Source organism: Crinia signifera, chromosome 11 (assembly GCF_055691185.1).
Source record: "Crinia signifera chromosome 11, ASM5569118v1, whole genome shotgun sequence".
Classification (NCBI taxonomy): domain Eukaryota; kingdom Metazoa; phylum Chordata; class Amphibia; order Anura; family Myobatrachidae; genus Crinia; species Crinia signifera.
Window position 1 is genome coordinate 6,258,072 of NC_139227.1, and position 14,187 is coordinate 6,272,258.

The 14,187-nt window shown below is 44.4% G+C and overlaps 2 protein-coding genes across 6 annotated transcripts in view; one reads left to right on the plus strand and one right to left on the minus strand.

The window, feature by feature from the left end:
* The window catches only part of FTO (FTO alpha-ketoglutarate dependent dioxygenase), a 256,447-nt gene extending 252,188 nt beyond the window's left edge, over positions 1-4,259 (minus strand). For 3 of the 5 annotated variants that reach the window (XM_083165323.1, XM_083165325.1, XM_083165324.1), the window contains exon 1: positions 4,130-4,259. In XM_083165323.1, coding sequence (XP_083021449.1) covers positions 4,130-4,204 — 75 coding nt within the window. In that variant the 5' untranslated portion in view covers positions 4,205-4,259. The remainder of the gene's footprint in view (positions 1-4,129) is intronic. The other 2 variants (XM_083165321.1, XM_083165322.1) reach the window with 2 other exon arrangements.
* A 97-nt stretch (positions 4,260-4,356) lies between these two features.
* The window catches only part of RPGRIP1L (RPGRIP1 like), a 115,671-nt gene continuing 105,840 nt past the window's right edge, over positions 4,357-14,187 (plus strand). Inside the window, exons 1-2 of the mRNA XM_083164966.1 lie at positions 4,357-4,508; positions 9,159-9,250. Coding sequence (XP_083021092.1) covers positions 9,166-9,250 — 85 coding nt within the window. The 5' untranslated portion in view covers positions 4,357-4,508; positions 9,159-9,165. The remainder of the gene's footprint in view (positions 4,509-9,158; positions 9,251-14,187) is intronic.

The window sequence follows — 14,187 nt, forward strand, 5'->3', positions numbered from 1 at the left end:
CCTACATAAATACCTGTTAAGAAATATTATTTTCCCTTTGATGCATTTCTTAAGCACAAACATCACAAGGTTTTTCTGTGGTTACATCCCTAGACAAAGAGTATAGACATTTGATACCATAACGCCACCAATGAAAGAGTTCATGGAAATAGCACATATACAGCAAAGATGGGTACACACCTAAAGATTTATCTGTCCAATCTGTCTGCTGCGAACAAAAATCTTGTAATGTCCAACCATCCCCTCTTCCTATCTATGGAAGCACTACTACCATCCACTCTTCCTATCTATGGAAGCACCACCATCACCCCATCTTCCTATCTATGGAAGCACTACTACCACCCCCTCTTCCCATCTATGGAAGCACTACAACCACCCCCTCTTCCCATCTATGGAAGCACTACAACCACCCCCTCTTCCTATCTATGGAAGCATTATATGCATCCCCTCTTCCTATCTATTGAAGCAATACACGCATCCCCTCTTCCTATCTATGGAAGCACTACATGCATCCCCTATTCCTATCTATGGAAGCACTACAACCACCATCCCCTCTTCCTATCTATGAAAGCACTACAACCACCATCCCCTCTTCCTATCTATGGAAGCACTACTACCATTCCATCTTCCTATCTATGGAAGTACTACTACCATCCCCTCTTCCTATCTATGGAAGCACTACTACCACCCCCTCTTCCTATCTAGGGAAGCACTACTACCATCCCCTCTTCCTATCTAGGGAAGCACTACTACCATCCCCTCTTCCCATCTATGGAAACACTACTACCATTCCATCTTCCTATCTATGGAAGCACTACTACCATCCCCTCTTCCTATCTATGGAAGCACTACAAGCATCCCCTCTTCCTATCCATGGAAGCACTACAAGCATCCCCTCTTCCTATTCATGGAAGCACTACTACCATCCCCTCTTCCTATCTATGGAAGCACTAGTACCACCCTCTCTTCCCAACTATGGAAGCACTACTACCACCCCCTCTTCCCATCTATGGAAGCACTACAACCACCCCCTCTTCCCATCTATGGAAGCACTACAACCACCCCCTCTTCCCATCTATGGAAGCACTACAACCACCCCCTCTTCCTATCTATGGAAGCACTACAAAAATTCCCTCTTCCTATCTATGGAAGCACTATATGCATCCCCTCTTTCTATCTATGGAAGCACTACATGCATCCCCTCTTCCTATCTATGGAAGCACTACATGCATCCCTTCTTCCTATCTATGGAAGCACTACACTCATCCCCTATTCCTATCTATGGAAGCACTACAACCACCATCCCCTCTTCCTATCTATGGAAGCACTACAACCACAATCCCCTCTTCCTATCTATGGAAGCACGACTACCATTCCATCTTCCTATCTATAGAAGTACTACTACCATCCCCTCTTCCTATCTATAGAAGCACTACTACCATCCCCTCTTCCTATCTAGGGAAGCACTACTACCATCCCCTCTTCCCATCTATGGAAGCACTACTACCATCCCCTCTTCCCATCTATGGAAGCACTACTACCATCCCCTCTTCTTATCTATGGAAGCACTACAACCATCCCCTCTTCTTATCTATGGAAGCACTACAACCATCCCCTCTTCTCATCTATGGAAGCGCTACCACCATCACCTCTTCCTATCTATGGAAGCACTACCACCATCCCCTCTTCCTATCTATGGAAGCACTACCACCATCCCCTCTTCCTATCTATGGAAGCACTACCACCATCCCCTCTTCCTATCTATGGAAGCGCTACCACCATCCCCTCTTCCTATCTATGGAAGCGCTACTACCATCCCCTCTTCCTATCTATGGTAGCGCTACCACCATCCCCTCTTCCTATCTATGGAAGCACTACTACCATCCCCTCTTCCTATCTATGGATATACATGGAAGCACTACCACCATCCCCTCTTCCTATCTATGGAAGCACTACTACCATCCCCTCTTCCTATCTATGGAAGCATTACCACCATCCCCTCTTCCTATCAATGAAAGCGTTACCACCATCCCCTCTTCCTATCTATGGAAGCGCTACTACCATCCCCTCTTCCTATCTATGGAAGCGCTACCACCATCCCCTCTTCCTATCTATGGAAGCACTACTACCATCCCCTCTTCCTATCTATGGAAGCACTACCACCATCCCCTCTTCCTATCTATGGAAGCGCTACCACCATCCCCTCTTCCTATCTATGGAAGCGCTACTACCATCCCCTCTTCCTATCTATGGAAGCACTACTACCATCCCCTCTTCCTATCTATGGATATACATGGAAGCACTACCACCATCCCCTCTTCCTATCTATGGAAGCACTACTACCATCCCCTCTTCCTATCTATGGAAGCACTACCACCATCCCCTCTTCCTATCTATGGAAGCACTACTACCATCCCCTCTTCCTATCTATGGAAGCACTACCACCATCCCCTCTTCCTATCTATGGAAGCGCTACCACCATCCCCTCTTCCTATCTATGGAAGCGCTACTACCATCACCTCTTCCTATCTATGGAAGCACTACCACCATCCCCTCTTCCTATCTATGGAAGCACTACTACCATCCCCTCTTCCTATCTATGGAAGCACTACCACCATCCCCTCTTCCTATCTATGGAAGCGCTACCACCATCCCCTCTTCCTATCTATGGATATACAGGGAAGCGCTACCACCATCCCCTCTTCCTATCTATGGAAGCGCTACCACCATCTCCTCTTCCTATCTATGGAAGCGCTACCACCATCCCCTCTTCCTATCTATGGAAGCACTACCACCATCCCCTCTTCGTATCTATGGAAGCGCTACCACCATCCCCTCTTCCTATCAATGGAAGCACTACTACCATCCCCTCTTCCTATCTATGGATATACATGGAAGCACTACCACCATCCCCTCTTCCTATCTATGGAAGCACTACCACCATCCCCTCTTCCTATCTATGGAAGCACTACTACCATCCCCTCTTCCTATCTATGGAAGCACTACCACCATGACCCTCTTCCTATCTATGGAAGCGCTACCACCATCCCCTCTTCCTATCTATGGAAGCGCTACTACCATCCCCTCTTCCTATCTATGGAAGCACTACCACCATCCCCTCTTCCTATCTATGGAAGCACTACTACCATCCCCTCTTCCTATCTATGGAAGCACTACCACCATCCCCTCTTCCTATCTATGGAAGCGCTACCACCATCCCCTCTTCCTATCTATGGAAGCGCTACTACCATCCCCTCTTCCTATCTATGGAAGCACTACCACCATCCCCTCTTCCTATCTATGGAAGCGCTACCACCATCCCCTCTTCCTATCTATGGAAGCACTACCACCATCCCCTCTTCCTATCTATGGAAGCGCTACCACCATCCCCTCTTCCCATCTATGGAAGCGCTACCACCATCCCCTCTTCCTATCTATGGAAGCGCTACCACCATCCCATCTTCCTATCTATGGAAGCGCTACCACCATCCCCTCTTCCTATCTATGGAAGCACTACTACCATCCCCTCTTCCTATCTATGGAAGCACTACTACCATCCCCTCTTCGTATCTATGGAAGCACTACTACCATACCCTCTTCCTATCTATGGAAGCACTACTACCATCCCCTCTTTCTATCTATGGAAGCACTACCACCATCCCCTCTTCCTATCTATGGAAGCGCTACCACCATCCCCTCTTCCTATCTATGGAAGCGCTACTACCATCCCCTCTTCCTATCTATGGAAGCACTACCACCATCCCCTCTTCCTATCTATGGAAGCGCTACTACCATCTCCTCTTCCTATCTATGGAAGCGCTACTACCATCCCCTCTTCCTATCTATGGATATACATGGAAGCACTACCACCTCCTTTATGTCACCGTTACTGGAATGGTTCAGTACATGTTTTATTTTACATATGTCTCTGCAATGAACATGACTTATAGCCTACACAGGGGTCTGCACCTAAATTGCAGCACTGTATGCTGTGGGTGATATACTGGGATATAGGGACACAGGAGCCAGCTGGCAGCCACAGGCACTGAGGGGGCTATGTGTGTTCTCTGCATCATACCGACAGTATGTGCTGCACTAGCAGCCTCTGAGCGCACTCATCACAGAATACCTTATTCTCTTTCTCTCTGTCAGCCAGCGCCATGCGCTTCATTCTCCCCCTATCCGCACACAGACTCCTTCCCATGTATGGCCGCTCGGAATTCTGGACCTTGTAGTCTATAGACTATATTCAATAGCGAAAATCAGTTCACGTACATTGCGCATGCGCAAATTCACCCGTTGCGGCAACAGCGCTTCTTGCCAGTAACAATAATGGCGGTGACTATATAATGACACATAGTGATGACGCAGTTTGCCAATAATGGCGCTGCCATGTGACGTATATGCTGCATAGCTTTAGCAACCGTTGCTGGGGAGCTGTGAGTCTGACGCTGGGCAGCAGAACAGGGCCTAGTGTGTCTTCGGGTGAGAACCCCGCGGAGGACAGGGTTAGTACATTACAATGTGTGGGGTGTGCATGGCGGCCTCAGAGCTGGAGTACAGCGGATTCATGTCTGTTCTCCCAGCAACGTAGTGATCGTGTTACTGTGCTTCTATTTGTACGGTTGTTATTGCATGCCCCGGCTTATTCCTGCCCCGGCTTCTTATTCCTGCCTCAACATCTTATTCCTGCCCCAGCATCTTATTCCTGCCTCAGCATCTTATTCCTGCCCCGGCTTCTTATTCCTGCCCCGGCTTCTTATTCCTGCCCCGGCTTCTTATTCCTGCCTCAGCATCTTATTCCTGCCCCAGCATCTTATTCCTGCCCCAGCATCTTATTCCTGCCCTGCTTCTTATTCCTGCCCAGCATCTTATTCCTGCCCCGGCTTCTTATTCCTGCCCAGCATCTTATTCATACTCCAGCATCTTATTCATATTCCAGCATCTTATTCCTGCCCCAGCATCTTATTCCTGCCCCGGCTTATTCCTGCCCCGGCTTCTTATTCCTGCCTCAACATCTTATTCCTGCCCCGGCATCTTATTCCTGCCTCAGCATCTTATTCCTGCCCCGGCTTCTTATTCCTGCCCCGGCTTCTTATTCCTGCCCCGGCTTCTTATTCCTGCCTCAGCATCTTATTCCTGCCCCAGCATCTTATTCCTGCCCTGCTTCTTATTCCTGCCCAGCATCTTATTCCTGCCCCGGCTTCTTATTCCTGCCCAGCATCTTATTCATACTCCAGCATCTTATTCATATTCCAGCATCTTATTCCTGCCTCAGCATCTTATTCCTGCCTCAGCATCTTATTCCTTCCTCAGCATCTTATTCCTGCCCCAGCATCTTATTCCTGCCCCAGCATCTTATTCCTGCCCTAGCATCTTATTCCTGCCCCAGCATGTTATTCCTGCCCCGACTTCTTATTCCTGCCCCAGCATCTTATTCCTGCCCCGGCTTCTTATTAATGCTCCAGCATCTTATTCCTGCTCCAGCATCTTATTCATACTCCAGCATCTTATTCATACTCCAGCATCTTATTCATACTCCAGCATCTTATTCATATTCCAGGATCTTATTCCTGCCCCGGCTTCTTATTAATGCTCCAGCATCTTATTCATACTCCAGTATTTTAATCATGCCTCAGCTTCTTATTTACACTGCAGCAATCTATTCCTGCCCAGCATCTTATTCCTGCCCCGGCTTCTTATTAATGCTCCAGCATCTTAATCATGCTTGCCTCAGCTTCTTATTTACACTGCAGCATTCTATTCCTGCCCCAGCATCTTATTAATGCTCCGGCTTCTTACTCAGAAAATTGATTAAAAAACTAAATCAAGTTGGATCACTCATTTTACATTGTATGAACAAAAATTATACTCCTTATACAGATTTAATTATTATTTTGCCTGTGCCAACACACAAAATAGGCTAGCCAAGTGGGCACATATACACATTTTCCCAGCCTCACCCCATGCAATTAAGGTTAAGTGCGGTGACAGCGGTCACCACACTTTCGGAAGGCACCGGAGCAGTATATTACATATTTGGGCTGCAATTCCTAGTCAACCAGGAGTGCCACCTCAGGAATATAAATATATAAATCACAGAAAATGGTACCCCAACCGCGCCCAAGATGGTAATAAGAGCAGCAACTCTAATGGACCCCTGTTAGCCGGGCCCGGATAGGCAAGTAGAGATAGAAAAGAAGTTTAGAGTGCGCTAAAGACAACTCAACAAATTAAAAATTATACATTTATTTCTTAGTCTTCACAAAGACTTCAAATTTAAAAGGTACAGCAGGTCTGTTACTAGTACAGATGGTGTTGTAGGCCCCAACACCATCTGTACTAGTAACAGACCTGCTGTACCTTTTAAATTTGAAGTCTTTGTGAAGACTAAGAAATAAATGTATAATTTTTAATTTGTTGAGTTGTCTTTAGCGCACTCTAAACTTCTTTTCTATATATAAATAAATATATATATATATATATATATATATATATATATATATATATATATATATATATATATATATAGAAAAATGATGTTAAATCACTTTATACGTCAATTCCGCATGCCAAAGGGTTAGATGTAGTAAAGAAGTTCTTATGCGTGATAATGAGTTAACAAAAGAAAAAAATTCACTTTTATCTTGCAATGTTTAAGATTTGTTTTAAAATACAATTACTTTACATTCCTAGGGGTATACTATATACAGAAATGCGGGACGGCGATGGGGACAGTTTGTGCCCCTGGGTTTGCTAATTTGTACCTCAGTATTTGGGAAGAAGAGTACATTTATCAAAATAACCCATTTTCTGTGTACCTCACAGTATTTAAACGCTACATAGATGATATTGTGATTGTATGGTCTGGTACAGAGGTACAGTTTGGTGACTTTGTAGAATATCTAAACATTAATACGTATAATCTTTCATTTACGTCGAAATTCGATAAATGCAGTATCGAATTTTTAGGTCTCACCTTGACTGCAAAACAAGATATTGCCTCAAATACTTGGTTGATAGGAACCTGCACTTTTTTTTTAAAAGGTCGATTCCAACAACTATTTGGAGTATGACAGTTGCCACCTTAAAAAGTGGAAGGACAACTTGCCTTACTCACAACTGTTAAGACTGAGACGCAATTGCAGCACATTGGAATTATTCAATGAGCAAACAGAGACATATAGGATGCGATTCTCCGAGAAAGGATATCCAGATAGTATGGTTGAAGCTGCTATAGACAAATGTAGAAGGTTAGAAAGAGCACCGCTAATTGAATATAGACCAGAAAAGAGAAAACCGACTCGAGGCGAAGGTTTTTGCCCATTCATCGCTAATTATAATGTGAAAAATAAAGAAATACGGAAAATTTTAAATAAACATTGGCCAATCATTAAAATGGACCCCTATCTAAAAGATATAGTGGGTGATTGCCCTGAAGTGGTGTTCAAACGGGCAAACACTTAAAAAAATTGCTTAGCCCCAAGTCTGTTGCCTCCCGATCTTCCAAACAAACAACCTACTTTCTACAACATACCTCCCCCACAGGGATTCTTTGAGTGCGGGAAGTGTAAGATGTGTGCCCATTCCATAAAAGGGATGAAAAGCATAAAAGATAAGGATGGGAGAGAGATAAAAATTAGAGGGGTTATAAATTGTTTAACATCATATGTTGTATACCTCCTACTCTGTCCGTGTGGGGCCAGATATATCGGCCAAACTAAACGAATGCTGAAGATTCGCATACTCGAGCATTATCGCAATGTTAAGAATAAAGTCAAACACCATAGTGTTCCATGCCACTTTGAGAGCTGTCAGGCTGGAGACCCGTCCGGGTTGAGGTTTGTGGGACTGGAACACGTGGTGTTAGACATACGGGGTGGTAATAGAGATATCCAACTTGCTAAAAAGGAATCATGGTGGATGTACCACTTAAATACTGTTGCCCCCTATGGAATGAATGACGGGCTGGAGATTACTCCATTTTTTAAATAGATTAAGTCCGCTATCTTCCATTATATGCGTATGTATTTTTTACCTCTTGCCTATATATTTGTGAAAACCGGGATATATTATGTTTTTTGCACAAAATTATTGTTGCTACCATATATGTATTTGGAATACTGATGTATGTTTAGGTTATGCCATAACCTTTTATGTGTTTTATTAATATTGTTCTTATTACATATAGATGCTGTTGAAAAATGTTTAAACATAATGCAAAAATGTGTATGTTGCTAGGAGCAACCGCAAACATGCATTCAGCTTTGCGGTGAGATCCTGATGAGTTGTAGCAGGGTGATTAGCACTAACTCAAAACATCTGAGTCTGTGCTATGAATGAGGAGACTGAGCGATGCTAGGCCAGCCCTCTGACGAAATCCGTGTGACGAAACGCGTAGGGACGTGGCCTAGCAACGTTCAGACTGTGGAGCCCAGGTGAAAGTGACCGCTCCGGCAGTGGTAACACGGTGTTGAGCACCGTCATTTATGTTTTATCTTATGCGGTGTTTATATCCCGCCACATGTGGTACGTCACCCTAGCCACTGTGGTGAATTGTTCTTAAAAATAAAATTCTTTTATACCTAAGATAATTGCACTATGGAGCGCCCGTTCTTTTTGTTGTAGATAGATAGATATATATATATATATATATATATATATATATATATATATATATATATATATATATATATATATATATATATATATATACAAATACAAATGCTTCAAAAGCTAGTCTGCTATCTTGTGATTGCCTCTGTGCAAGAAAGAGATGTTGTTTCACTCGCTGCCAACGGATTGCAGTACTTCAGAGACACACACACACACACGGACCCTAGACATAGAGAAAGAGAGAAACAGATTTATTGGGTGATATATATATATATAGATAGATAGATTGATATGCTGGAATCGGCCCGGCACTCTCTCAACTGGGTACAACTTACCCCGGTGCCCCCTGGAGACGGTAGGTAGTCGCAGAAAGTAAAAAAACAGCGGAACTCAGAGGAATTTTTAAAGTGATTTGGTTTTCAATACACTTTAAAAATTCCTCTGAGTGCCGCTGTTTGTTTACTTTCTGCGACTATATAGATTGATAGATAGATAGATTCTTAAGCATATGCTAATGCAACTTTTGATTTATCCTCCACCAGAATCCTAATGGCCGCACCCACAGATGAAACTGCAGAAGATCTGCCTGTGAGGGATTTGGGTCCAAGCCTTTCAGGAATCGGAATGAATCCAGGTTTGATTTGTATTTGTATTTCTACCTATTTAAATCTTCATGTCTTTTTATTTATTTTTTTATATAATTTGAATTTGTTGTTTTGTAAACAAAACAAGGATATCACAGCAATGACGCATCTCAACAAAATATCTAACCAACAAGTACAGGCGTATAGTGCTGTGCGCTACAAAGACCATTGTGATAATAACAGCTGGGGGGCCAAAGGTTCCCCATTTCTGGTCTCGATAGTCAGTCAATAGTTGACATGCAATAGGTTGACAGGGTCAAAAGATAAGCACATTATTATTATTTTATTAACAGTTTCTTATATAGCGCATACAAATTACGGTACACAACACTTAAGCACACGAAAAAAGGTAGACAGGTAAAAAGGACGCCATGAGTTTTTCAAATTTTTTCTGTCAACATCGACAGCTGTTGACATGGATACCATCTAGAGCAGGCAAGTCCAACGTTGGCCCTCCAGATGTTGTGAAACTACACATCCCAGCATGCTTTGCTATTAGAGTATGCTAAAACTATTGCAAAGCATGCTGGGATGTGTAGTTTCAAAACATCTGGAGGGCCAACGTTGGACATGCCTGATCTAGAGTAACCCCTACCCGCGCTTGGCTCACTTCGCTCACATGCTTCAGGCTTTATTATATTCTCCCTCAATGCCGAGATGGATAGTGAAGTAAGAACAAAATGGTTTAAAAAAAAAAACCTTTTGGGGTAGACCTATTGACTATCTATCTAGACACTGTGGATCTGTCAACCAGAACTAATAAGCGACAAAAGGGGGAATTCAGTTAGACATAGTAATTCGCAGCTGGATAATTGTTCCTTGGGGGTGGGGCTATTAATTTATCCTCAAAGTGATATATCATATATAGTACACCAGGCGGCACTTGGGCGACTTAGAAGAAATGGAGACCACACACAGGTTCTTCAGGATCTTTCGAGATTTAATGTCGTCATCAGGATCATCCCGATGACGAGATTTAGGGGGGTATTCAATCTTCGGGTCACGGCAGACGAGCTTGCTCGCCTGCCGTGACCCAGTCCCGTTCTCGGTCAGCTCGACCAAGAACAAGCAGGCAGGATTCAATGTCCCGCCTGCAGCGGGACGAGAAGGGGGCGTGGCCGCGAGTTGCGGCCGGGAAGTGACGAGATGCAGCCGGCAGCTCGTCACTTCCCGGCTGTTCTCGGCAGAACGAGCCCGACAGCTAGAGATGTCGGGCTCGTTCTGCCAGGAAACCCTGTTCAATGCTGTCGGGGAAGACAGCATTGAATAGGGCCCGTCGAGCATCTCCCCCACGGGAGATGCTCGACGGCGATTGAATATCCCCCTAAATCTCGAAAGATCTTGAAGAACCTGTGTGTGGTCTCCATTTCTTCTAAGTCGCCCAAGTGCCACCTGTGTACTCTACATATGAGCTAGCCTGGTCAACAGTCTGCAGCAGAGGAAGGCACGGGGTGCAAATATCGTTTACAAGCAGAAGAGTGACGGCTTTTTTTATATATATATATTATATATACATACATACATACATACTCGGGGTTTATCGGGTTCACCACACTAGCACAAGAGTCTGTGAATTATTCAGGGAATATGTGTGTTATGCTTATAAAATTGCTAACTTTATGGGCATTAACAAGGGGATTAGGTGAAAAAATGGTGTTGAAGCCCGAGGCTACTAATCTTTTTCACCCATGGTATTTTATTTTGCAGTGGGTGATGGAAGTCCCCCCTCTAAACTTGTATATTAAATTACCCATTTTGTGAAAATAAGCATTATCTACACTAGACACATGCAGGTACAGCTGCCAATCAAAACCAAAGTTGACTACTAAAATCACAAGAGGGATGTAATTATTGTGCCTTACATCAGGTCTTCCCCAAAACAAAAGTATGAAAAGTCTGCCCAGACAAGCCCAGCCTGTGTTTTCCTCAGCCGTTTGCCTAAAATGTCTGGATTCATACCAGTGCGCCTAGACTTTATGATATTTGGATAAGGCTTTGCATCTGGTGTGTATAAGACATTCATGGTCCATAGCTTAGTTAACCAGCGTGTTTCATTCACTTACCATCCACATTCTTACATAAGGATTTTAGTTAGCGTGATGAAATAAACACTGTGCAAAAATTCCATTCACTGCGGAGGGTGGCGGGTGGCAGTGCGAATGGTGAACGGGCTTTAAATCACACGCAGTGCTGTGAAATTTGCAGCGCTGAATAAGGTCCAATCTCTGTTCCTCATGCAGTTCCTCGTTGCGGATGTTAGTAGATGTAACAGTTTTGGTAATGATCCTTGTCTTGTGAGTCTGTAAGTGTGTTAAAATGGTGGGTTCATAGGTTTGGATTGGTTATTGTAAAGTGTAAAGGGTCATACACACATTGAGATGTGAGCTTAGCTATTTAGGGTAGGCGATTTCCCGGTGTCTATATCGCCCATAGAGAGTACATATACATGCAGTGATTTTGCTTAAGCAAAAACAAGGCAGGGAAGTGGTGCAGGAATAACTGAAAGATGAAGCCGCTCGCAAGTCGCGTGTGCATTTAAGACCCATCAAAAGGCAAGCAGACGCTGAAGTGAGCTGCACAAACCCGCACGGTGTTCCGCTCTGCCCTTAGTCAACTGAGAGTCGCCACAGACGGAGACTGAGGGGCAGGGATTTGTGTTCACAGCACATACCCCTGATACTACGCTGCCACATAGTGCAATCACTAACTATTATCAGAAACTTTGGGAGAAATAACCATTATACTGTAAACAAATATACTTTTACCTGCATGTGAATTAACTTTGCATTTATTATTAATTAAACCTATGTTTTAACAATATACAATTCCTCACATATCTTGATCTGCACATTTGGTCACCGTTACATTGGGTGCCAGGTGACAGCCCAACCGTCCGTATACCGACATCAGAATCCCAACTATTAAATGCCCGATTATGTAGATCTCGACTTAAAGGGGCTTTTCTACCTCAAAGGTGAGCACAGCAAGCCTCCGAACCCTCATCAAGGCGAACGTAGCCAGCGGCAAGGGGCATCTTTCTGCCCTCCCTGCTGTCAGAGTACCGGCAGTTGGGATTCCAATATCGGTATACTGACCATTGACACTGACTATACAGCACCTGTTAGACTTTACAATAACTGATCCAGACCTGTGAACAGCGACCACATGAACCCACGTAACAGACACACAAGACAAGGATCATTACAAAAGCTCATACACTTACTAACAGGCAGAGCGCAGCACGGACCAGCATTTACCCTCAACGAGTTTAGTCACCCGTTTCAGTGCAGCAGCTTAATCTGCGCCCATGTATCATATCATACATCCTTATTCTGTATATTTATATCATCTTATTAACCACTTATAATGTGTCCTACTTTCTCTATCCCTTTCCAATGTTTAGTCATAGGCGACTCATCCCTCAGTAAAAAAAGAGGCCACTTTTAATGATCTGGTTGTCGTTAATCTATATAAAGAACCAGACCATTACATGACAGATCTCTGTGGGTAGAGGAACACATAATTGACTGAATGCTGCAGTGTTTGTAAGAGCTGACTCATTGCCATAATGACACATTAGAGAGAAGGGAGAAAATCCTGCTGTCAAATGAGAGAGCGTTAAGTTTAGAAGGTGATATAAAGAATGTCAGTTGCAGCATTCCGCTGGTTTCCTGAAAAGACTTTAAGGTGATCAGCATACAGGCCCAACTATTGCAGATCAGGAGAGAAGAGGGCCATCACAATTGCCAACTTAAATGTATGTAACTGTGCAATTCCTGTTATGTGCAAAGGCCTGCACAGTATAGTGAAACGGTGTGTGACACGCATGCTATAGTATATAAGAGGATGTACTGTTTACAGAATGAAAGCAAGTCCTTAGCACGCTGTAGTATAGCGGAAAGCTAATATTTAATGTGTGTGCTATGGCAAAAGGACCCTGCAGTCCAGCATACACACCAGATGTCTCCTCCGGACATGTCCATAATGGGCCTAATTCAGTATCATTAGCAAATTACTTAAAATTGCAAATGCCAATTTTTGACAATCTGCGTGCACACGAGCCCTGAATCGGATACGGTATGAAATGCCGGCGGTCGAAATACAGATGCCGGAATCCCGACCGCCGTGATGCCGACAAGTAGGGGCCGTGGATCGCCCCCCCCCCCTTGCAGGCTCGCTGCGCTCGCCACACAGTGTGCCCGGTGCCTCGCTACGTTCGGCACACTATTTTATCCTCCCTCTATGGGTGTCGTAGAAACCCATAGAGGTACAAAGTGTCGGCATTGCTGCAGGCGGGATTCCGGCGTCTGTATTTCGTCCGATGGGATTCTGACCACCGGCATATTGACCGCATCCCCCTGAATCTGTGGTCACATTGTGAAATATGTAATAGTGGGGGAGGAGCGCTGTGGGAGCATTGTGGGGGCATGGTCTGGTCATCGGAGATCATACAGACCTTCTTGGGCTAGTAGCCAGGCTACTAATCTAGGGGTTTTGCATGACTTCTCAGCTAGGCTGCACACAGGGAGCTACTCCTGCATTGTGAGGGGCTTTGCTATGTAGCAAATCACTCGCACAAGAGCAAAATGTAGCAACAGCATCACATGGAGGGTCCGTTATCGGCACCAGCAACACTCACACAGCAAACGTGTTAAATGCAAATCTCCAGATGTCGCCCAATAAGACACAGAGGGGGTGATTCTGGTTGGTTGGTCCTTCTTTAATGGACAAAACTATGCTGCACTGCAGGTGGGGCTGATGTAACATGTGCAGAGAGTCCGCTGCATTTTGTGGTGAGCCCCGCCATTTTAATGGCCACACTCGCCTTTTCCACCACGCCTCAGGAAACAGGTGAGTTGGAAACAGCGATTGAAGGGGAGGGAATTGAATACTGACGGCAAGATATCGGCGCTTCTCAATGTCATTT